Here is a 26,488-nt window from a genome sequence, read left to right on the forward strand (position 1 = left end):
CAAATAGTATATTTTAAATATCTTTATTAAAATATTATTATATTAATATTAAATATAAAATAATATTATTCATTATTAATAATTTAATAATATTATTTCTATGAAATTAATAAATAATATAAATTTTATTAATATTTTATTATATATTATTAAAATAAAAATATAATATCTTATATTATTATAATATAATTGATTATTTTAATATAATATTAAAAATATAATATAATATTATTAGTAATATTAATAAATATATTTTAAATATTTTAATAATTAATATTTTTTATTAAAATGATATTAAAATATTTTATTAATATTAAATTCATAAAATAAAATTATTTTAGTATTTATTCTTTGAAGTGAAAAGTTTGGAAAATGACTTATGGAAAATCAGACCGTAAGTCATTTTCTAAAAAACACAAAGGAAATTATGTTGACCAGGAAAATGTTTTACGTTGACCAACTAGTTTTCCTCCAACCAAACATTGGAAAATGAGGAAAATATTTTCCGGAAAATTAATTTTGATAGAATTTTTAAGTATTAAAATTTATTAAATTAATAAAATAAATAAATTTTATGATTAAAATTATTATTATTTTATTAATTTAGGATAAGTACAATGTACCATATGTTTAAAGATAATTATTAATCAATGACATTGAACGCTCACACCTAGGAATGGTGAGAACCAAACCCGACATGTTCCAACCTGATTGGGTTGGATTTTAAAAAAAAAATTGAGTAAGAATCATGTCGAGTGGGGTTTTTTAATGCTATGTTCGGGTCAGGTCGGGTTCATGTTTAGGGTAAAAAATATTCCAACGCGACTCGAGAAAAATTATGATTTTTACATTATATATTTAGGGATAATTGAAATAATATTTTTATATTTATTATTTTATTTCAGTTAAATCCTTATTTTTATTGAAAAAAATATTTTTTTTAATAAATATACTATTTCAAATCAGATCAGATCGGATAGAGGATTTATAATTTTCGAGACGATTCGGATGAACCGAAAATTCAGTCCACAATTGTCCATCCTTATACACTCATGATATTCTAAATGTTCGAACTTGAAAAAAAAAAAAAAAAATTCTTTATTAAGATGCTCGGTTTGTGTTAAAATTATTATATTATAACTCGTTACCTTTATGATAAAAATATGGTGAGCAAACCTCCATAATTAACCTGCAAAGAGATTTTCCTAAAATTTCCTTTTAAAATTCCGAACCTAGTCTCTTCTCTTATCACCCATCCCCCGCCGCCGGACAAGTGTCTCATCACCGTCTGTTCGAGTCTCGTCTTTCTCTTGCCTCCTTCAACTTAAGTAAGGTAGTTTCTGTTACCCTAAACCTAACTTGAACATTGATTTCTACTTCAATCATGAGATAGATTTTAAGTTTATCTTCCTCTGCAATATTTGATTTTAAGTTAGCCGCTATTTTACGTTAAACTGTTATTTGCGAAGTGATGCTGTTAATGTAAAGTTTGTTCAAACCCTTATATGATGTTAATTTCGGTTATTGCAGAAGTCACAGAGGATGAAAAGAAAATCAGGGGATTTAAAGTCGAAAAAGGGGAACAAAATAAAGAGTTCACAAAGTCAGCTTTTTAGAGAAAATGATGTTGTGCAACGAGGTAGTGAATTGAAGTCTAAAGGTGACCACGAGGTTCACGAATTGAAGATGGTTAAATCGAAGAAGGGTTTGAAAAGATCTAAAACCAAGTTTGAGGAGTATCTTGAAATGGAGATGCCAAATTCTGACATGCTTGAACAGGAAGACTTGGAATTGGAGAAGAAACTTGCTAAGAAACTCAAGGTGAAGGGTGGTAAATTAGGAGGAGATGATGATGGACTTAATATTTTATTTGAAGGATTTTCTGATGATGAAACTCTGGACCATTCTTCGACTAAGAAACGGAAGAAGAAAAAGTCAGTGGAGCTGGCCACCAAAGATGATGTTACAGATGACGTAATTAGTGAAGTTTCTGAGGGAAAGGATCACGCAGAGATAGCTGTGGAAGAAATTCCTTCTAAGGCACCTTCACTGAAGAGGCATAAGAAGTCTTTGCTGAAAGGCCAAGAAGGTAAAATGCCGGGTGAGAGTGAGACAGCCCTTGATGGACAGCAGCCTTCTGAGTGCCATGATGTGGAAGTACCCTTGAATGAATCTTCAGCTAGGGCACCTGCAATGGAGGGCATTGGGAAATATGTTGCTCCTCACTTGAGATCCCGTGCAAGAAATGAATCAGAGGAGCAGACTCGAATGCGCAGACGAATTCGAGGTATGAATATTCAGTTTTGATGGACTCTAGCATTCACTTTTCTGTTTTTGAATTTGACATGCTGTTTAATTTTTACTATGTTCCAGGTCTTCTTAATAGGCTTTCTGAATCTAATGTGGAATCAATTACTGGAGAAATGGCCAAAATTTTTCGTGTATGCTGCCATGCTGTTTGTAGTTTTTTTTTTGTTCCTAAAGAATTCTCTATTTCAAGCCTTCTTAATCTTCTGCAATAGATTTAAGCTATATCTGCAGCCTCACTCAATAAAATATTAGGTCGTTAGATTTATCCGTTTAAGCTTGAGTGCATGGAACTGGTACAGGTGTTACCCACTGAATTTATGGAGGGACTGCAGCTTTACTGAATCTGCATTTATGAATTTGTTGGTTAATTTTAATGAACTTCATATCATACCAAAGGCTCCTTTCTTGTGATAGTTTTTCAAGAAATTTGCGTGCAGTTGCCTATTTAGTATCCTCTGCTTCTACATTTTGAAATGAAACAATATAATGTCAACTATATCATTTTACTCTTCTGCAGTCTGCTAGCCGTAGTGTCTGCACACAGATTATCAGTGAGGAGGTCTTGGCATCCTGTCATAATGGTCCTCGTGGCAATGAACAGTTAATAGCAACCTTTCCTCTCTTTATACTGTTATATTTCTCCATTATTTTATTCAGTAAAAAGAACTTATTTCTTTTTTCCCTTTTTTTCTAATAAAAGAAAAGAAGGCACCTCTGCTCCATTTTCTGTCATGTTTCCTTCAAAGTTGTTTCTATTTTTTCTTTTATATCTATGCTATGCTTGTTTGTGTTGTTTAATGAGCATGTACTTATCACTTATGGTCCTTGATTTTTAGTTTGCATTCTACATTGCACTAGAAGTGAAGTAATTTTTATTCTTATGAAATTTATATTTATGAAACATAAAACAATTGTCACTCTAATCTTCAATGTGATATGTGTTAATCAAAGGACAAATATCTATAATGGAAGTTAGAAAATAATAACCATTGTTAATATCTTTCAAACATATAAAATATATAACCAAAATGGTAGTTGTACTGCTGTGGAAAGCATATTTGTATTTTGATTTGAAACTCCATTTTCCTATTTCAAAAATACACATTTTGTGTGGTAGTATCTGTATTCATCATCAAGCACTAGTTGTTTACCTTCTAGATTCAATATTCAAGATCCTTAATAGAGTACAATCACAATGGCACAATATGATGCTTGTTGTGTACTATAATTTGTGGGAGAAACCTTAGGTATTTGTTGTTGTACATGTATTAATTTTTTCTACTCTCTGCACTTGTGTATGTAGTTGATATAAGTTTTTCTTTGTAAAGGCATGCTGCCGTCTTTGCTGCTTTTGTTGCTGGCATGGCTTCTTTAGTTGGCATGGATTTCAGCGCAAAACTTATGGCCTTACTTGCCAAGATCTTTGAGGTATGTACTTATGGCATATATACCTGATTTGTCGTTTCTTCCTTTTCTTTTTATTTTATTTTCTTTTTCTCCTTTTGTTATGGCTTTAACCAAGCTTAGTTTTTTTTTTAAATGCCAGCTATATGTAATTACATTTTACATTGGACATTTTCAGAGTATTTGATACTGCACGGAAGCTTATGGGGTCATGTTATTTTCTTCTCTTGTATACATGAGGCTAATTTTAGTATCTTGTAAATATGGGGAGGGGGGTTATGTTTGGTTTCTTACTTAGATATTAGGGTTAGCGTTTTCTTGTGGTTTTCTTTATAGGTTTTGTTTATAAGTCAAGTTTATCAATGTTCTTTTAAGGTGTTAAATATCTTAAAGTATTGGAATGCAGATAAACTTGACTTGAAAAACAAAACCTATGATGAGAAATCTCACACTTTTGCTATCTTATCTCAGCATTTTTGGAGTTTGTTCGAGGTAGGTTCTCTTAGAAAATCTTATTTATTTTAATAATGGTGCTCTTAGTCAAAGCATTTTCATGGAGTGAATAAGTTCACGGTTAAGGGCATTTTAGTATTCTATTCTCTATCATGATGCCAATGTGGTCAGATTCATAGAATATATGCCGTCATGGCTACTGAAGAATTTGTTGTGATTTTGTTTTGTAGATTTTGAAATAGATTGCTTTCTCATTTTTATCCATCAACATTATGGGTATATATTCAAGTACAAATGTCCATTAATAAGTAAAGTAATATCCTAAATTAAATACAATATATATTAATCCTAAGATTTAGCCTACAAATCTGTTACAGTTATCTTGTATAGCAGTTGTGAATATTCTCTGCCATGCAGCTTAAGTTTCTATTATCTTTGATAGTAGCTGCTTCATGGTCATTACATTTCTGTTCTAGAGTTGGTTGCAATCATATAATTTAGCATACAGTATTCTCACAGCAGTATTTCCAATGATTGCTTCCCAGTGACTTAATATATGATTTTCTGATCATGTTGAGCAAGCGATTGACAGAGATTGATGTTTCTACCATCCTGACAGTTTTGCAATGTAAGTTTTATTATTACAAGTACCTTTCCGTGTCTTTTTCCGTGTATTCTTCTGTAATTCTATTCATCATTTGATTGTTAAGAAGTATTTTTGTAGATCAGAATGCTTAAGCTTTGAACTTGCCATGCCCCATTTACTTTTCCTTTTTATTTGCTGGCACGGATTATCCTTTCCGTCCTGTATTTTTGCAAATTTTTATGGTGCATAAAGTAATCCTTTTATGACGATTGCATAATGTTGATGCATGTGTAGATAAAAATTTCCCAGATGCTGGATAAGCAAGTTTTTTGTAATATTAATTTCATTGAATGATAGGCTGTGGGATGAAAATAAGGGGTGATGATCCGGCTGCCATGAAAAACTTCATTCTTTGTGTTCAAAATAGGGTGAGTGAGTTAAAGGCTCCCTCCGGAGATGGTGAGGCTAAAATAAATGGAAAAAGAGTAAGATTCTTTTTAATTTTCTTTTGGATCTAGTATGCTATATTTTTTTTCTTCTTTTCAATATCTTATTATATTATTACTTCTGTAGATGGAATTCATGCTTGAAACAATATGTGATATAAAGAATAACAAGAAAAAGCCGAAGGAGGATACGGTGCAACACACTCGGATAAAGAAATGGCTACAGAAGGTATTGCTTTTATATTGAATTTGACTTGCTTCAAGTGTCTTCATTCAAACCTTTTAGTTTAGCTTATTGTCGGCTATAAAACAATGATGATAAATAGGATTATCACTGTTCTCAAGAAGGTTCTTAAGATGTTAACAGGTTTATTTGCGTGCTTTTCTTTTTGTTTGCGTGTTGTGACATGGTCTTTGATCTTTCAGTTACGGGCTGAGGATATTTTAATTAGAGGGCTTAAATGGAGCAAACTGCTTGATCCTGACAAGAAGGGGCAATGGTGGTTATCCGGGGATATGGCCTCTGCAACAGATAATGTTGAAGAGGTTGCCAACACAATTGACAAAGAGGCTCTTGAAGCCCAGAAAATGCTAGAGCTTGCCGCCGCACAGAGGATGAATACAGATGCCAGGAGGGCAATCTTTTGTGTAATAATGAGCGGGGAAGACTACATCGATGCATTTGAGAAGCTTTTACGGTTGGATTTGCCTGGAAAGCAGGTAGGCAGCGTTGTTCTTCAGAATGAGAAAGACATGCTTCCTTTTTATCATTAATCAATAGTTGTTATGTCAATTATCCGTTTACAGGACCGAGATATTATCCGGGTTCTTTTGGAATGCTGCTTGCAAGAGAAAGCTTTTAACAAGTACTACACCGTTCTTGCAGTCAAGTTGTGTGAGCATGACAAAAACCACAAGTTTACCTTACAGGTAGTCTTATCTTTTCCATTTTTGGATCAAGTCCGACGAATGCACAAAAATTAACCTTGCTCAATGTTATTTTCTGACCTTTAATATGGCATGTTTCACAGTATTGTCTCTGGGATCACTTCAAGGAGTTGGATTCAATGCCGCTTTTAAGGTCGATGCACCTAGCAAAATTCCTAGCTGAAATGGTCGCCTCGTTTACCCTTTCCCTTGCCGTCCTGAAAACCGTCGAGTGGAGTGATCCTCAGATGCTAAGCCCGAAAAGGATCATGCATTTCAGAATGCTTTTCGAGGCCATCTTCGAGTATCCTGATAAGGTTATGTGGAACATGTTCACTCGTATAGCAGTCACCCCCGAGCTTGAAACTCTTCGACAAGGTATGGAATTCTTCATCAAGGAGTATGTTGTGAAAACTAACAAGAAAGTAAATGATAAATTTAAAGTTGCAAAGAAAGCCCTCAAGAACACCGAGGGAGTTCTAATGTGATCCTCAATGGTTCCACCCTTTTGGCCCTCTTGAGCTATAAGTATTGAATTATATAGCTTTTGGTTAGGAATGTCCAATTTTGAAGAGAAATTTTACCCAATTTTGTAGCTTTTAGGGGAACACTGTATTTGCATTATACGTAAGTTATTTAATCCAATATTTTTCCATATTTGTACTCGATTATTCTGTCTGGTTTGCATAACCATCTAGTATTTTCGATTTGATTTTTCTTTCAAATCGAATGTTATATTGATAATAGTTAGGTGAAGTTTTAATGGTATATATGAAAATTTATATTTTTTAATTTTTAACAAATTGATTGCTTGAAGTTTAATAAATTAAAGGGTAAAGTATATAAATAGTCCTCAAACTTTTAGGGTGTTTGTATTTTGGTCACCTAACTTTTAAAATTTGCAATATAGTTATCGAACTTTTAGTTCGTTTTCATTTCTGTCCTTACCGTTATCTCTCGTTAGTTTTGCTGATGTGGCACGTTTTCTCCGTTAACTCTCTTACGTGGCGGCTACTGCTTCTTCTTCTTCTTATCTCGTCTTCCATTGGGGAGATTTAAATGTATCAATAGAAATCATTTCTTTGCTTCTTGGGAGCTCAAATTTGTCAATTGGATTTTCTCTCACTTGACCTCCTTCAGTTTTCATTGGCTTCAACTTCAATGTCTTCCGTTGAAGGTGCAGGTGTTGTTTCCTCTGGTTCACTTTCACTATCATCATCTTCTAACCCTTCACCCTCGTTTTCTTGTACATGGATTTGCTTAAAAACTGATAAATTTAGAGAATCAGTTCGTTTTCAAATTTCAAAAAATTGGTATCCTTTAGTATTGAATGCTTTGAGCTTTCTGCGGTACTGTTGCTACTGAAACTACTCAAGCTCTCTACGGTTATGGGTTTATGGCCACCTAGATTGAAAACTGAATTATTGAACTGAGGATGGATATCCTAGTGAATTGAAGGGTTGGATTTGAGGACCCAAGTAACCTTCTTCTTATGAAAATCCCAGAAATTAAAGCTTATGAAAATCAATTCTGCTGAATCCATGGAGTTCGCAGAATGTTTTATAAAAAAAACAAATTACTTATTAATTATAATTATTGAAATGGATTTGTTTTTATGATTATGAAACGTAATAAAACCAGTAGAGGAAAACAACTCAGAAAGATTAAACGAGATGGGTTTTTCGAATGGACGTGGAATTGATCATAAACCCATAAAGGAAGATTTCACTGAGAATTGAAGACATGAATCTCAAACATCAACACGAAAAGATTGAGCATCAAGATCTTTAATATTTCAAAAACCAAATCCCAGAAGAAAAAGTAAAGGTTTTAACTTGATACAGTCTCAAGAAGAGGAAAAGGAACAAGAAGAAGAAGGTTAACGAAGGAGGAAGAAGAAGATTAACGGAGGTAGCATGCTGAAGGAGGAAGAAGAAGATTAACGGAGGTAGCATGCCACTTCAGCCCTAACGACAGGGAAATAAATGAAAACGAACTAAAAGTTCGATGACAGTATTTTAAGTTATAAAAGTTGGGTGACAAAAATGTAAGCATCTTAAAAGTTTGGGAACTATTTGTATATATTACCCTAAATTAAATTATCTTTGGTATTCGATTCAACATGAATGGTATTTTTTTTTTCAAAAAGAAAATACTTAATCAAACCGTTCTAAGCTCTTTAATATCTTCAAAAATGAATAAATGGTAATTGATTCGTTAATAAATGTATATAATTAATAAAAAATAAATTTTTACATACATAAACAGAAAAAATCTAAGCAATATCATATTATATATTGTGATCAAAGTTCAATGTTTGATTTTAATAATTATTCTAAAATAATAAGTTAAATTTATGGGGAAATAGTAAAAAATTAGAAAAACATAATTAGTACTATTTTACAATTCAACTTGCATGATTGTAACATCGAACCTATTTCTCTTAGTTGAACCAATTAGTATGCTTTTTACATCTATGATTAAAATTAGAGGTATAATTAAATAGATCGTGGGACAAATTGTTCGTGAACTGTTTATTTACATTCATCTATTGAAGTAAATAAAACAAGAATGGACAAAATTTTTATATTCATTTAATAAGCGGATGAATATAAACAAAAGTATGTTTAGTTCGTTTATTTTTGCGAAGAAACTCGTCCATCGACTCGTTTACTCTATTCTTTGTTTTCTTTTATTTTATTTTCACATTTTTATTATATTTACATTTTAAATATAAAGATATGGACTGAAATGAATATAAAATGAACTTTAGAGTTCAAACTATAAAACCAAGGAACTTAAAGACCAGAGGTGTAAATTTATCAATTTTGTTTTGCTTACAAATAAAAGTGGAAAAAAAGTGTGTTGATTGCCGAATATTAAAACAACCATGCTTGCGAACACTAAATGTCTATGTAGGCAAAAGTTAAATGAACATGTTCGTCAACGCTAAACCAACGAATACAAACTCCTTCAAAAATAAATAAATAAACTCAAAACTAAAAAATTTAAACGAACATAAACCAAACATGAACATCTTCAAAAAAGTGATCACAATTATAGATCGGTTCATTACACCCCTGATTCAAAATATACCATTCAGCGGCTTCTGCTTAACATGAATCGATTAATAGAAACATGTCAAGACAATTGATTATTAGCAACAAAATCTTGTTGTTCACACTTCACATGAATCCTGGTTTGCTTGAGATCCAAGCTTCAGAGTAACCCAGTGGCCATCACTCATGAGCAATACAGTGCTACCTGCAGGAATCTTCATGTTTGGCACAAAGGGTTGAACCACGGTCCTGTTGCAGGATATGTTACCGATTTCAACTGACTGATTGGTTGAACCCTCGACCGATTTGGTAATAGCTGAATTCTTCTGAGGTAAATTTGATGCAGAAAGATCATCTACTGACACAGACTGATCAGACCGATCTGATAAGGATGAACTACTCTGCCAATCTGTAGTTATCTTTGGTTGTGGGAAAACAGAGAGATCATGGATGCAGAATGTTTCATTAACTGCAAATCAATTCACATAAAAGCAGAATGAACACAATGCAGAAAGAAATACACCTCAGAAGCTAATATTCTATAGCGCGCATGTAATTTGACTACAAAAAGATAAAGAAATGCAATCTAGTTAACTGAACTGTAAAGTGTTTTCATATCACAGGCATGTTTGCACTCATCCATGTAAGCAAACAAAGAACTTGCATGGTGCAATGTAGCATAATAAGTGTCCAACCTGTGTAAAGCATGAGGAAAAGGATAGCATGTGTAAATACATAACGGATAAAACAATAATTGGTAATTGCATTTCAACTCACGATTTCTGTATAGATCTTTAATGGTCTTATCAAGAAATCATGAAATAGTTTGTCTCTAAGCCAACTATTGGCCACTTTACAAGCACAAATACTACAAGAAAAGATAACCATTGCACAGATAAGGACCTAAATGCAAAATCTTTTGCGCGCAATTTCAATCTGTAAAAAGTTGTTTAAATACTAAAACTCACTCCTGTCCTGCTGTGGATTCTTTCCTGAGATTGGGACAGCATTAAGCAATGAGCTGGCTATGCATCCAAGATCCTGTTGGGTATCAGCATTGACATTTGACGGCACATTAGAAGATGAGAGAATACGCCTTTCCTTGTAGGCAGGAGTAATGGCCATCGAACCCCTATTTGACTTGCCTGAAAAGGAATCATAATTGTAAGCACTTTGTAAGTATTCACAAAGGGGAACGTTCAAATCTGATCATAATACTCACAGAAAGAGACTGAAAATTAGCATACGTATACAAATGGTTTACAATTGACATGACAGGCCTACAAGTCTCCAGTATTGTGAAAATCAATATGTTCAGGAACTACCTGTTTTAAGGAAGCTTGTTAACCAAGCTTGACCTATACTTCAGAGCAGAGCTCAGTTTCATCAAGTTCATCTATGGCATCATAGGTTTTCCTACTTGTCAAAACTCGATTCAAGAAAGCCATCTTTGTTTGTCATCCGAAAGTCACATTACAAAGCAATTCAAATAAAAAACCACAAAATGGAGAGAAAAAAGTGCACTTTCATTTTCCTCTTTGTTTTTCTCAAAATGAAAACAGAATGGGGGTCTAGAACACATACGTTCTTTTAGGTTCTTGCATGCAACTTTTGCTGCCAAAGCCTCTGCCAGCTTCTTGGTTTTCGCTTCCTGTCCCGTGAATACCTCGCCTTTTACCTTAACAATGGAAACAAAGGTTGATGAATGGGCTTCACCAGATCGAGTTGTATTATAAACTGGTAGGGGACAACCTTCCTTCTGAGTCAATTCTTGCAAAAGGTTTTTGTATAAGTTACAGTCTTCCTGAAGAAGTAAACAAATATGTAGATACTTACACAATAACCTAAAAGAAAGTAAATTAACAAAGGCAAAAACACTTCATTAACCAATAAACTGGACCTTCTCGATTGCATCAGGAGACAAAGATGATAAAGTGATTTTTGCCGCTGCATGTTCAGCTTCCTTTATTGTTGGAAAGAACTCCAAACTCTCAAAGGTTTTGTCATTGACAGTGACCTTGCACCGGAAACGACTAGCATGAGGAGGACCCTCGAATTCACAAGAATACACCGGTCGGCCAAGGTTTCTCTTTTGAGCAAAAGTTTGCAGTAGGCTCTTATACATATGTTGAATGTCTATAAGCAAACCGATTCCAAATCAGAAAAATAATCAAGTAAAACAAAGAGAAACAATCACAGAACATGGATCATAAAATCGACCTTTAACATTTTCATTATGTTTGCAAATGGAATCAGATTCATCGACCTGAGAATGTCGATTTTCTTGAGTTCCCGGTGACAAAATCGTGCCATCAGCAATTTTAGTATCAAAATTAGCAATTGCATTTGACGTGCCTGCAAGAAAATCACAGCAACCAACGGTGGAAAGATATGCATGCTAAATTTAGTAAAATACCGGCAAGGGATTGAAGCAAAACAAAACGTGAACAAGTACCAAAAGTAATTTAAAGAGATGTAAGGGCATATAACAAAGATTTTATGATCTACAATCATTTCTTTATATACAAAAACGATCAGTGTTTTTTCCCTCAGTTTTTTTGAAGAGCAAACACATATTCAAAACTAAAAAACTAAAAATAATGTTGCAATTTGGGTTTGGGTTTTCTCTTAAACTAAACGAGGGTACCAGAATCAGGGAGAGGAGGAGGGGATGTGAAATGCAGGAAAGCGAGATGAGCCGCGTCGTTTTGGGCTTCTTTGGAAGACCTGGCCGGATTCCGAGACTGAAACGAAGTTCCGTTGACGGTTACGGTGGCTTCGAAGAGAGGATTGTGGTCTTGGCCCTGCTTTGTGGTGTTGTACTCTGGCAACCTCCATGCTTTCTTCTGGCAAAGCTCTTGCAATCTCGACTTGTACATTTTTCGTCACTTTCTCTCTAATTGTGCTTTGCTCCAATCAACTCACAAGAGCTTGAATCGTTTATTATATACTTTTTTTTTGTATTGAATGCTCTGTCATACAGTCATCAACATCAAGCATAAAGGTTTTTTTTTTTTTTTGGAAAGAGGGGGCGTGGGGGTGGGGGGTTGTGGACGGGGCTTTTACCATCAACAAGAGACTAAAAAAGAGAATATATCTGACTAATGTTTACGGTAAATTATATTATTAGTAATTAAATGTTAATTTATATATTAATTTTATCATTAAATTTTAAAGAGTTCTAATTAATCATTGAATTTTAGATAATTTATATATTAATTTTATCATTAAATTTTAAAGAGTTTTAATTAATCATTGAATTTTAGATAGTATTTTTTTATTTCTCACCGTTAATTCATTAACGATCAGATAATATAACAATTTAGTATTGAGGTATGTTGACGTTGATACCAAAAAAGTACTAATACTATACTTCATCATCTTCTTTACTAAAGTTAGAGTTTCTCACCTATTTTATCACCCTTCAAATCCTTTAATTCTTTTGGTCGAACATTGCTTAAAATAAAATATAGGATAAGAATTCTATCACTTTCGTATAGATTCACTATTTGGAGGAAACATCTTTATCGTGGTTACATTGTTGGAAACGCTAAACAAAAATTGAATATATTGATATGATTTTAGATACAACAGTACATTATTTATAGTATGCATGAGAGTAAGTACAGAAGGGTCAAATTCAAGCAACAACTTTGCAACTAAGTAACTGCTCCTACACGTGAATATAATTACTGTAACGGCTACTAACTCTGACATTCTCTGTACTTCTTCTTTTTTTCTCCCTTCCTGTTGACACAACTATATCTGAACACAAATCTTGTCCCTGAACACCTCAAAATCGCATTTGGCTAAGGGCTTAGTTAACCCATCTGTAATATGATGATTAGCAGGTATATAGCTCACACAAATCTCCTTAGCAACCACTTTTTCCCAGACAAAATGAATATCCAAGCCCACATGCTTTGAGTGTGCATGATAAATCGGATTTGCGCTTATCGCCACGGCGCTTGTGTTGTCACACCACACCATAGGTTCCTTGTGTTGTTAAACACCTAAGTCTGTTAGTAAAGCACTGACCCAGGTAACCTCAGCTATTGCATCAGCTATACTTTTGTACTCTGCCTCTATCGTCGAGCATGAGACCAACTTTTGTTTCTTGGATCCCCATGCCACAAGACAACTACCAACAAACGCTGCATATCCTGAAATCTACATACGATCATCGACATTACCACTCCAATTTGCATCTACAAATGTAATAACCTGCAAACCAGCCATGGTTGGTGAGAAAACTAATCCATGGTCCAACGTGCCATCTATATATCGCAATATACACTTCATATCAACCAATTGAACCTCCCGCGGCACATGCATGAACTGAGTCACTTTACCAGCACTAAAGGGAATATCGGGCCTTGTGTGACACAAATAATAAAGCAACGGCCCCACAATACTCTGATAACTACTTGCATCTTGAAGTAATATTCCTATATCTGAGTTACCATTATCATACCAGTCTTCTCTAATAATTCTACAACAAACTTTCTTTGACTGAGAACAAGAGCACCATCACACTGTTTTACTTCAACACCCAAGAAGTAACTCAACTGACCTAGTTCTTTGAGTGAAAACCTCTCATCCAGCGACGTCACCACCTTTTCAATGGTAGCCTTTGATTCCTCGGTTATAAGAATGTCATCGACATAAAATAAAATGAATATGGAACCACCGTCATTGTAGTTAACAAACAATAAAGTATTAGCACGAGACACTGGAAAACCCATCTGAAGCAGCTTCCTTGAACTTGTGATACCGGATCCTTGGAAATTGGCGTAACCCATATAACGCTTTTTAAAGTTTCCACACATGTTTAGTTCTGTCGACAGCATATTCCTTGAAGCTCGGTGGTTGCTCCGTAAACACATACTCAAATCACCATTGAGGAAGGTATTGTTCACATGTACATGCCTTAAATCCCATTTTCTAGTGACTACAATGGACATCACTGTATTTAAAGTTGCAAACTTAACGACTGGACTAAACGTGTCTTTAAAGGCATGTCTGGGTATTTGTGAATATCTCTTAGCTACGAGACGCGCCTTTTGCTGAAGAACTGATCCATTCGGGTTCCTTTTTAACTTAAACAACCACTTACATCCAACAACCATTCTTCCTTCAGGGAGCTTCACTAACGACCGTGTATTGTTTCCCCTAAGAGCATTAAACTCAGCATGCACAACAGACGTCTAGCTGGGCAACTGCATAGTTTCATACACATTAGACGGTTTTGTATCTTCAAAATAATTTGTATAAACTTTCGGTTTATACACCCCACACTTACTTCTAGTACGCATTGGATGAATATTCACACTTGTCATGTTTGGATCCAATGCCACTTTGCTTGTACCCAGCTGTTCCACCACTTGATCCAAAACATGAGAATCACTAATAACCTCATCCACAAACTCAGGAGCTACAGTTTCAGTAGTAACCTCGACATTAGTAGCTGGAACCCCATCATCACTAGCTACACTAGCAGCAGGTAATAGGGGATCATTATTACTACTCGGCTACACTTGATCGTCTAGAGCATTAGTAGAAGTGAAGGATGACGTCATTTGAGACCTTGAATAATGTCACGATGCAACTTATTTAGGTTTACAACAATATCAATTGCAACACACATTTGTTTTCTCGAAGCCACCATACCTTCTTCGGAATTTGTTCCTGCTAAAGGAAAAGATAATTCATCAAACATAATATGTCTAGTTACATACACATGACCATCATGGGCAAGACACTAGAACCCCTTGTGTCGAGGACTAAATCTGAGAAATGTGCATGGTAGCAATCTAAACGCCAGTTTGTGATTTTGAAATGGTCGTAAATATAGAAAGCAACAACACCTAAAAACTTTCAAAGAACCATAATCAGACCTTTTTTATGTAACTTCGCATAAGGCGAGATATTTCCCAATACTTTTGAAGGTAGCCTGTTAACCAAATGGACAAATGTTACAACAACATAAGACCATAATCTCATAGGCGTGGACGCCTGAGCTAACAAAACAAAAGCAAGTTCAACTAAGTGTCGATGCTTACGCTCCACCACACCATTCTGCACCGAGGTATACAGGCAAGTGACCCTATGTGAAATTCCATCTTTAGCCAACACTGTAAAGAGACTTTTAAACTCTCCTCCCTAATCGATTTGGATTGCCTTGATGGATGCACCAAACTAAGTACAGTTTAAATTCAGTAAAGCCTCTGATTTATCTTTAACAAATAGAGCCATGTGAACCGAGTACAAGCATCTATAAACAACACATAATAACAAAATCCGTTTGAAGAGATATGAGGAGGCCCCCATAAATTCGTAAATACAAGTTGAAATGGAGTCTCATACTTTGTAATTGAATCAACAAACGAGAGTTTTTGACTTTTTCCCATATGACAAGCAATGCAACTTTTATTAATATCAACATTTGAAACATGTACATTCATTGATTTACAAACATTTGCTAAAGTACTACTAGCAGTGTGCCCTAAACGCCTATGCCATAGTTCAGTTATACTTGAAGTAGACACAATATACACCTGAGCTGAAGCACCATTGACTGCTCCTAAGCTAGACAAATCATTCACACCGCCTTTGTTCTACAAAACTAATGTATATAGCCCACCATTCTCACGTCCTTGAAGAAGTACACTCCTAGTGGATTCATCATGAACACAACAACCAGTTGCATGAAACTCTAGGAATAGATCATTGTCCTTAGCAAGTTTAGAAACGACAATAAATTCTTTGTTGTACTAGGAACATGAAGCAAATCACTCAATAATAAAGCTCGAGAGGAGGAAGATATCAAAGACTAACCAACCATATTCACATAAAAAGCAACACCATTACCTACAACCAGCTTACCTAGACCAACGAATCCGTTTATTGAGCAATCTCAACAACATTAGGTGAAACATGATGGGTTGCACCCGAATCCACCACCCAACGATCACGGGTAGTAGCAAGATTTGCTTGTGATTGAACATCAAACCTGGCTTTGACGTTGTGAGAGCAGCAATCACATGCCTTGTTTCCATCATCATAGGAAGAATATTGAGCATTTACGAACTCACCCTTGGATTATGTTCGAGAATAATCACTGGGCATTACCCTGGGAAAATCTTGATTGAAGTGATGCCAACACTTTTCTACAAGATGCCCGATCTTGCCACAAAGTTGACACTGAACACGAGTTCAACCACGGCCTCTCCTTCTATTTCATCCTCCATAAGATTACACTTGATGCTGAACACTACACCCATCCTTACCATGCACTCCATACGAATCATTTCCCACTTTCCCTAGTGCAAGATTAGTAGACATCGATCGAGCATCTTGTTGATCCTTAAAGCTAAGTAAATGAGTCTCAATATTTATCAGCGTAGTACAAACATTATCCAAAGAAATATAATCTTTCATGGTGGTTTTAGTGGCAAAAATAATTGACATTGATGAGGCAACCCCTTTAGAACACTCATAACCTGCTGAACCTGCGAGGCAACATGCCCACATAACACAAGAGCATCACATACCTCTTTCACCTTTGTTAGATACACGCGCATGTTATATTCTCTTTTCTTGAGCGATTGGAGCTTATAGTGTAAGTTTGAAAAATGACAACACAATGCTTCATACAACCTTAGTTGTCTCTGGACCAACGAACTGAAGAAGCAATAGAAGGTTGATCGTGGATAGCAATCATGAGTAAAGTGCGCTATCTTGTGCAAAAAAATCATATAGGCATCATTCAGAATAACTTTTCCATTTTCATCGAGAACAGTCTCATGTGGAGGCTCCATCAATTTAGTGAGAAATTGTTAAAGACGATGCCTACAGAAGGTAAGTTGTTGAGTTAATTGATCCGATGAAATGGCCAAGAGGGGGTGAATTGGCAAATAAAATTTTGGTGGAAGCTTGACAGAAAATAAAAAATATTTTGCACAGCGATTTAGAGTGGTTCGACTTTCTCAACCAAAGTCTACGTCCATTACCTTAGCCATCCACACTAAGGATTTTCTACAAATTCACTAATTTGTCTTTATTTTGAGGACAAAGAGTAACCTTACAACTCCCTCAAGAATTATACCCTAAATTCTTGAGACACTCTCTTCTCAAAGAGAAAATTACAAACTTTGCAAACTTATAGAAAAACCTCACAAGGTAAGATGTTTGTACAATTCTAGAACAAAGAAAGAACACTCAAGAATGAATATAATTGAGCACAAATTGTGTTCTTGAAAGCAAAATGAATATTGAATGGATGTAGGCTTGATTTGCTCAAACAATAAATTTAAGGCTTTCTCTCTTTTAATTCTTTCTCAAAACTTGTTTCTTGTTTTTCACCAATGGCTTCAAGACTTGTTTAAATACACCTCAGACCAATTCTAGACGTTGGGGATGAGCATGGAGTCAATAGAGCCGTTGTGTTGTGAAAACCATTTGAAAAGACTATTGTGAGTGTATGGGTATTGATACTCCTTCATAGGGGTATCGATACTACCTGTATAAAATCCAAATATTTTGTCCATTTGAAACCAACGGTATCGATACTGGCCAGGGGGTATCGAAACTACTATGTAAAGTAGTATTGGTACCGGTCATGATATCGGTACCCAAATTGCATTCGATGTTTATCTCGGAGTCAAAAACATGTAAGTAGTATCGGTACCCATAACCATGGTATCGGTACTACTATATAAGGGTATCGTTACCCGTTTTAGCTTTGATGTTTTGGGGGTATCGATATTGTCCAAGGAGGTATCGATACTACCCTATTTAAAACTCAATTTTGACTCGATTGTGGTTCTAAATACTTTGTAAAAATTGTTTTAAATATATTTAAAGTATAAATCACAATTTTTCATTTAGTAAGGAGTAAAAATTGATATTTGAATACTTTGAGTAATATTTGAAATATTCGAATAATTGAATCGAATATAATAATTTAAATCAAATATAAAATCTTAAAATTACTTAATACTTTATTTGTTATATCGAAATATCAAAATATTTTCAACAATCTCCCCCTTTTTGATATAACAAAACATTTAACAAATTTTAAGATTTTTCAAAAAATCACTTTGAAATATTACTTCTCTTACTCCCCCTTACTATATTCTCACTCTTTTTGTTAAATCAAAAAGACTATATGATATATTTTAAAACAAGTTTGCCAAATTGATGTATATATGTATATAGTTGCTAAGATCAAAGTCAAGAGAAATATTAGCCATTAGTCCATATAATCAATATTCATAAACAATATGCAATAGGTATTGGTCATAAGATTTCTAATATGAAATATGCATAGGTGCAATACTAAATTAAACATTCAATTAAGTTAAAAAATACTAATCATTAAAGATCAAACATCCAAAACACACAAAATATCCAAACAACCAAATATTCAAAACACAAATCCATCAAAATGTTAAGACAATGTTTAGATTCAAAATAGAGATCAACTAAAAGAAAACTAGCAAGAAAGGTTAATCATCCGTAGGAGGATCGGGATCGAATCGATGTGCTCTAAGGTTAGTGTAACACCCCCAACCCGTATCCAACCCGAATACGAATCCGAGGTGTCACATTAACTGCTCAAAATATATAATTTTATAAAAACCATAGAAAATTTAAAACTTTCATTCTATAAAGTTATTCTTTTACATAAACATGTTCAAAACCTTATTAAACTCCATCAAAGTATACATACCAACATACTAATTTACATAACAGAACATACTTTACAAAATATTTATGATCTGGTCTTCGAGTGGAGATATGTTGTTCTGCTAGTACTAGGTTGTATCTTTTTTCTTATCAACACCTACGTGTAAGACACTTACATGCTAAGTCATAGACTTAGTGAGACATGTAAATACATATGTAATTAACAAATGCATGTACATATCATATAATACACATTCTACTTACATATATATTTAAACCATTATAAACATGCTTATCATTACTTATTTTATTATCATTAATTTCTTTCTATCATATGAGCATATACTTAACATGAACATATTATACAATTTCTAAATCACCTCAATACATGAACAATTACTATAATTATATCATACACAAACACATAGCATCTCGTATCACAATTACACATATGCACTTATTATCATTATTATCACATGATCCTATCTTATCACTTATACATGTCATATATCACATATACCATTTCATGAGGAACACACGTATCATCATATCAAATTTTTTATTCTCTTTAAAGCCCATGCATACTTCTGAGAACTTAAGGTATGTGAGTACATAAAGGTTGTGCACATATGCTGTCACCACAGCTCGTATAATTCCCTCTATTGGCGCGTAGAATTTTTCCTGTAGGACCACTATGTCCAGAAGGACCACATATAACACATATGTCCCGAAGGACCACGTAGAACCCTCGACTCTTGGTATGCAACTATACCCCTAGCTCTCATACACATAACATGGGAATTATTATTTATGTTATCACACTTTCATTTATTCTTATCATATACACATATAAGCTCATGGCTTCTTATCACATATATCGTGTAATACTCACATGGAGTCTCATATCTCCTTATCATGTATTTCATATCACATATCCTTGCTTTCACATGGTCACATAACTCATATCAATTAATCACTTATGTTCACATATCACATGATCACATTTCGTATAACACTTCTTGTATTCATATAAACTATATTCAATTATATATATATCCTCATACAATTCATATCATTTAACATACATAACATACCATGTAACGTTCTAATAGAGTCATATCATTCACCACACATACATACATTCACATAGACCATATGCACGTATGCACTTAATATCTAAACATATGCCTTTATTCCTATACATCTAACATCATAACACTATATGCTTATGTTCCAATATCCATATAGCCTACAACCGGAATTAGACTTATCACAAGTCTTAATTCCCTTACGTAACTAATCTTAAAAACATGTACTCACCTGGGTCTCAATGGACACTATCAAGTTCTCGTTCTTTCTTGCGAATCTTACTCTGACGACCTATCTGAACTTTGTTTTCGATTGATATCTACACAATCATGTATACACATCAACATTCCAAATACTATGATTCGATCCTTGATTTCTTAAGCTATAAGAAAGAGTAAATCCCAACTTTCTCTTGTAAGGGTATCGATACCTCTATAGGGGTATCGGTACATCCCTTATTGGGGTATCGATACACTACCTATGTATCGGTACACAAATTACATTCGAATTTTCCATTTCAAGGGGGTATTGATACACTCCTGAAGGTATCGGTACCCTTTGAATATTTTCCTGAATTTTACTCTTGAGGTATCGGTACCTGTTGAATGGGTATCGATACCCCTTGCCCAGAAATCACTTCTTAAACTCGAAAATTAACCTAACTCAGCTCAAAAGCTTCATATTTCATCCCCTTACATATAATTAACTCACCTACATATGCTTAACTCACTTTCTACTCATTCAATACATCTTTAACTTCAAAATCCACTCCTCTACCTAGAATTCAAGAATCATACTCAAATTTCAACATGTTTCAAATCCAATTATAACACTTTATATTCCTTAATTAGGTTGATAACAAGTCAAATTCATCAATAAAACTTCAAAAACCTCTTTATATCAAGAATTCATTTCTAAACCCTTAATCAAATTTTCTTTTCTTAATGTTTTAAGCTTATATAAGTTTTCCTTAAGCTTATATAACACCCAAATACTCCAACCCAACCTATAAATTCAAGAAATTGACCAATTGAAATCGACTTACCTTTGGGAGCTGGAGCAACGAGAGAAAGAAGAAGAAAGCAAGAAAATAAGCTTCTGGATCCTTCTCCTCCTTCCCCCACATGTTATCTCCCTAAATAGGGAGATAAAATATCCTTTGGGCTAAATTTACCATACTACCCTTTTAATCCTTCCATAATTACCTTTTAATCCTTCCATAATTACCTTTTAATCCAATACTGAAATATTCCTATTTAAGTCATTGAACTTTTAAATTTTCCTACATTGATCCCAAAATTTCAAAAATTATCACTTTAGTCTCTGATCCAGATTTCAGGATGTTACAGTTACTGACATCGTGAGTTAGTGCATCGAGTCTCTCGTCTACTGCATTGAATCTATTTTCTATTGCTTTACGGTGAGCTCGGCTTTCCCTTTAATACTCCAACTGTTGAGTTCCCATGGCAGTCAAGTGAGACTCTAAGGATGTAAACCTCAAATCCATTATCTCCATAAAAGATCAAAAATATGAAGGTATCAGACTCTTTTGCCTGGCTGGCTCGTCATCGGTATGGTGTACGGGATCATCGATATATCGTAAGAGGTCTTCAAGCTCTTGAGTCGGAGCCGGAGCCGGAGCAGTTTGTGAAGAGCTAGCACCGGGGGTTTTCTTTTTTGAGCGAACCCATTTGTCTTTGTCTCTAGTCCATCCCAATTTTTGAAGAGATGTGAAGTTGATTTCAGAGGTCAGTGGGATGGCTACATCTAAGTCTACTTTAAGACCGGCTTTTAGAAACATATTACTCAGTAGGTAACCATAAACTAACGTTTCTACTCGTTTTAAAAGAATATTGTTTGTGGTGTCTACTAGTTCCCCAAAGATAATTTGAGGGAGATTTATTTTCTTATTTTGTTGGATACAATGTATCCAACATAAGTCAAGAGCTCAAAAGGTGGAGTATTTTCCTTTGGATGGTCTAAACCACCAAGAGATCATAAGATAAAGGAAACATTCATGGTACTCTAAAACACTCGCACTCGACTTGACTTTATAAGGAGATGACACTAAATCTCGTTCATTATCTACCCCTTGATTTTCTAATCCAAATGCATTAGCTATATAGCTCGAGTCTATATTAATGTATTACCCAAAAAGATAGGAGAGAATACTTTCAGTCGTGTTTTGAGACTAATTTTATACACACACAACATTTAAATAGAAAATAAGAACAAGTTGATGATAAACAACTGGTTTTACCTTAAAAATGTTATCGAATTTCCAAGATTTGAGTGTAGGGAGGTATTTAAATTTCATTTCTACCATAGCCTTAAGAGATGGGATACATTATTCCCTAATATTATAAGATTCAAAATGGGTAACGCACTTATCGTAGAGACCCCTACGGTTAGGTTCGTTAAAGTAAGAGTTAAGGATGGTCATTTCGGGTTCGTTAGGGATAGGATTTTGAGGTGGAATTGGAGGTGAGTTTTGTGGTTGGATTGGTCGACTAGACCTAGGACATTTATGAGATTGAGACATGGTTCAAGAAATTAGAATAGGAATGGATACCTGCAATTAAGCAACATATGTATGCAACACAATTAATCCCAAAACTCAATATGAGTCCTCAATAATCAAGGTTCTCTAACTTAATGTCTAATGGGAAAAATTGAAAACTATTTTGAAAACTAAGTTTGAAAAATCATAATATGTATAGTTTTCATTAAAACAAAATAATTAAATAAAAAACAACAATTAAATAATTTTTCTATTTTAAAATAAAAAAAATAAAAAAATAGTGTTTTTGATAAAATTACTTGTTGATTCTAGTGTAAAACTATAATATATGTAATGCCCGATCACTAATTCGATCTAGAACTAACTAGAAATAGTCCTATGTTCAAAAATCAATAAAACAGTGGTTTTGAAAAATTACCTTGAAAAAATCGAATTTGAGATGGATGTGTTGTTGTTTGCACAAGATTAATGAAACTAGCAGGATTTGGAGTTGAAGAACGAATGAATTCTGATTAGAAATCGTTGATTTTGAGCAATGTGGAGATTTGGGTGCTTTGAGTGTGAGAATGGCGGGTATGAGTGATTTGGGGTTTTGGCAAAATAATGAATTTTTAGGGATTTTAAAGCCTAAACTCGACATGGGGTATCGATACTTTAAGGCATTTTTACGTAGTATCCATACAATGGTATCGATACCCGTTGAAGAAGTATCGGTACCGTTAAGAACAATATCGATACCCATTGAAGAAATATCAGTACTATGCTATTAGTATCGATACCTAGCAAGAGGAGTATCGGTACTGAGTGACCAGTATCGATACCAAATGCACAAAATGGTCAAAAATCTGCATTTAAACACTTTGCATGCAAAATTAATCAGCTCTAGTGGTATTGACAACTCATATCACAAAAATTAATTATGTTCAATCAATAAAATCAAATTTAAACCTAATTTGAACATATTATTAATTTTCATTAAAGATCATAAATTCCCCTAACTATTAGCATAGAAGGCATTCAAAAATGTTATTTTTACATGCATTTTCCTTAATCATTAAAAGTGCTAAATTTATTTTAAACACTAAATCAAGGTAGGTTGGTTAAATCTAATTCTCTCCTAAGCGTCCAAAATCTTTCTTTATCCAAAGTTTTTGTAAAAATATCAGCTAATTGATGCAAATTATCTACAAATTCTAGAACTACATCTCCCTTTGTGACATGATCTCTAATGAAATGATGTCCAATTTCAAAGTGTTTAGTTCTAGAGTATTGGATGGGATTTTTAGTGAGACAAATAACACTTGTATTGTCACACTTGATAGGTATGATACCAACTTCAATTCCATAGTCTAAAAGTTGTTGTTTCATCCATAAAACTTGTGCACAACAACTACCGACTGAAATGTATTTCGCTTCAGTGGTAGATAATGCAACACTATTTTGCTTCTTTGAAAACCAAGAAATTAACATATTTCTTAGGAATTGACAAGTACCAGAGGTGCTCTTCCTATCTATTTTCCATCCACCATAATCCGCACCTGAGAAGGCATGCAAGATAAAGCTAGAGTCTCTAGGATACCAAAGTCCTATATTAAGAGTGTCCTTAAGGTATCTAAAGATTCTTTTAATGGCTTGTAGATGTGATTCCTTTAGGCGGGATTGAAATCTAGCACATAAGCAAACACTAAACATAATGTTCAGTCTACTTGTGGTTAGATAAAGCAAAGAACCAATCATTGACCTATAAAGTTTAACATCTACACATTTACCTCCTTCATCTTTGTTAGGCTTTGTAGATGAACTCATAGGAGTGGCTTGGGGTTTTACATTCTCCAATCTAAACTTTTTGAGCATATCTTGAACGTACTTTGTTTGATTGATAAAGATGACATCTTTTCTTTGTTTGATTTGGAGTCTCAAGAAAAATGAAAGCTCCCCATCATGCTCATCTCAAATTCACCTTGCATTAGCTTAGAAAATTCTTGGCAAAGGGCATCATTAGTAGAACCAAATATTATATCATCAACATAAATTTGAAGTACTTTTGTCAATTTAAAAACATGATTTGGAAATTTTGAATCTTCAAAATGAGAAGGTTGTTCCACATACACTTATTCTTTTATAAAATCATTTAAAAATGCACTTTTAACATTCATTTGATATAATTTAAATTCATTGAAACATGCAAATGCCAACAACATTCTAATTGATTCCATCCTAGATACGGGAGCATATGTTTCATCAAAGTCTATTCCATCTTCTTGAGTATAGCCTTGAGCAACAAGTTTAGCCTTGTTCCTCACTATGTTACCACTTTCATCAAGCTTATTTCTAAACACCCATTTAGTAACTACAGTAGATTTATTATTAGGGCTTTCAACTAATGCCCATACTTTACTTCTCTCAAATTGATTTAACTCTTCTTGCATAGCCATAATCCAATTTTCATCGGTTAATTCTTCTTTAACATTTTTAGGCTCTATGTATGAGATAAATGCAACATAATTACAAATGTTCCTAAGAGAAGATCGAGTAGTTACCCTTTTGGATAGATCACCTATAATCTCACAATCCTTGACATAGTTGTACTCTCTTGGGTATGTGACTTCCCTTTCTTCAATGGTTAGATTCTTGAAGGCATATTGAGTTTCCTCATCCTTTATTTCTTCCTTTAATGATGGTTCTCCCACGTCATTTTCATTTATTATACCCACGTCATCATCAACATAAGAATCCTTCCTCGGAAGAGGATTATCATCGAAAACAACATGGATAGATTCTTCTACCACTAATGTTCTTTTATTAAATACACGATAAGCTAGAATTTAAGGAATAACCAAAAAAATTCCTTCATCACTTTTAGCATCGAATTTGCCAAGATTGTCTTTACCGTTGTTTAAAACAAAACATTTACATCCAAAAGGATGAAAATAGCTAATGTTAGGCTTTTTATTTTTGAAAATTTCATATGGGGTTTTCTTTAAAATAGGCCTAATCATTACTCGATTAATAACATAACAAGGGGTATTTGTGGCTTCCGCCCAAAAATATTTTGGCAAATTATTTTCACAAAGCATGGTTCTAGCCATTCTTCTAAAGTTTGATTTTTCCTCTCAACAACTCCATTTCGTTGAGGGGTTCTAGGTGCTGAGAAATTATGTCTAATTACAAAATTCAGTGAATCCAAGATTTTCAAATTCAGTACCATGATCACTCCTAACACTTGAAATGGAGTAACCTTTTTCATTTTTGATTACTTTTGAAAAAGTGATAAAATTTTCTAATGCTTCATCTTTAGTACTTAAGAATAGAACTCAAGTAAATCTAGAATAGTTATCTACGAATACAAAGGCATATTGTTTTCCACCCAAGCTAATTGTTCTAATTGGCCCAAAAAGATCTATGTGGATTAATTGTAACACTCTACTAGTGGATACATCATTAATGGATTTAAAGGAAGCTTTCTTATGTTTTCCTTTAACACATGCATCATAGATTTTATCAAGATTAAATTTCAATTTTGGCAAGCCTCTTACTAAATTGCCTTGATTTAGTGTTTGCAAAACACTCATGCTTATATGTCCTAGTCTCCTATGCCATAACCAACTATCATGCTCATCCTTGGCAAATGGGCATAAATTAGTCATATTAATTGAATCTAAATGCACCATGTATATATTTCCTATTCTATGACCAATAAGCATAATCCTATTAGATGCAATATCAGCAACTTTACAACCGTTTTTTTCAAACAAGACATTTTATCCTTTATCACACAATTGACTAATACTTAAAAGATTAAGCTTTAACCCATTCACATATAAAACATTTTCTACTTGTATGGAATAGGTATTACCTATAGTACCTATACCTTCAATGTAATCTTTTGATTTGTCACCAAAGGTTACTCCTCCTCCATTTTTATCGTTAAGCTCTGTAAACCGGCTCTTGTCTCTGGTCATATGTCTTGAGCATCCACTGTCAAGGTACCATGTATTTGAGC

The 26,488-nt window shown here is 33.9% G+C and overlaps 1 protein-coding gene and 1 pseudogene across 1 annotated transcript; one reads left to right on the forward strand and one right to left on the reverse strand.

Moving 5' to 3' along the window:
- The first annotated feature begins 1,222 nt into the window (after positions 1 to 1,222).
- Positions 1,223 to 6,794, forward strand: LOC120133676 (annotated as a pseudogene).
- Positions 6,795 to 9,194: 2,400 nt separating this feature from the next.
- LOC120133615 (double-stranded RNA-binding protein 1-like) lies at positions 9,195 to 12,159 on the reverse strand. Its single transcript, XM_039150168.1, has 6 exons — positions 11,833 to 12,159; positions 11,406 to 11,540; positions 11,086 to 11,321; positions 10,770 to 10,989; positions 10,154 to 10,330; positions 9,195 to 9,654 (listed from the first exon to the last, which is right to left on the reverse strand). Exons 1-6 carry the CDS (start codon positions 12,062 to 12,064, stop codon positions 9,305 to 9,307), a joined length of 1,350 nt encoding a protein of 449 aa, XP_039006099.1. The 5' UTR covers positions 12,065 to 12,159; the 3' UTR covers positions 9,195 to 9,304.
- Positions 12,160 to 26,488: the final 14,329 nt, after the last annotated feature.

This window comes from Hibiscus syriacus, unplaced genomic scaffold, assembly GCF_006381635.1.
Source record: "Hibiscus syriacus cultivar Baekdansim isolate YM2019G1 unplaced genomic scaffold, ASM638163v2 tig00110584_pilon, whole genome shotgun sequence".
NCBI classification, from domain to species: domain Eukaryota; kingdom Viridiplantae; phylum Streptophyta; class Magnoliopsida; order Malvales; family Malvaceae; genus Hibiscus; species Hibiscus syriacus.

Coding starts and splice junctions, on each gene's coding strand:
- LOC120133615 (XM_039150168.1), bottom strand. CDS start 12,064: ATGTACAAGTCGAGATTGCAAGAGCTTTGCCAGAAGAAAGCATGGAGG. Junction 11,322..11,405: donor ACATAATGAAAATGTTAAAG/GTCGATTTTATG, acceptor GTTTGCTTATAG/ACATTCAACATATGTATAAG. Junction 10,331..10,769: donor ATGCAAGAACCTAAAAGAAC/GTATGTGTTCTA, acceptor ATTCCTTTTCAG/GCAAGTCAAATAGGGGTTCG.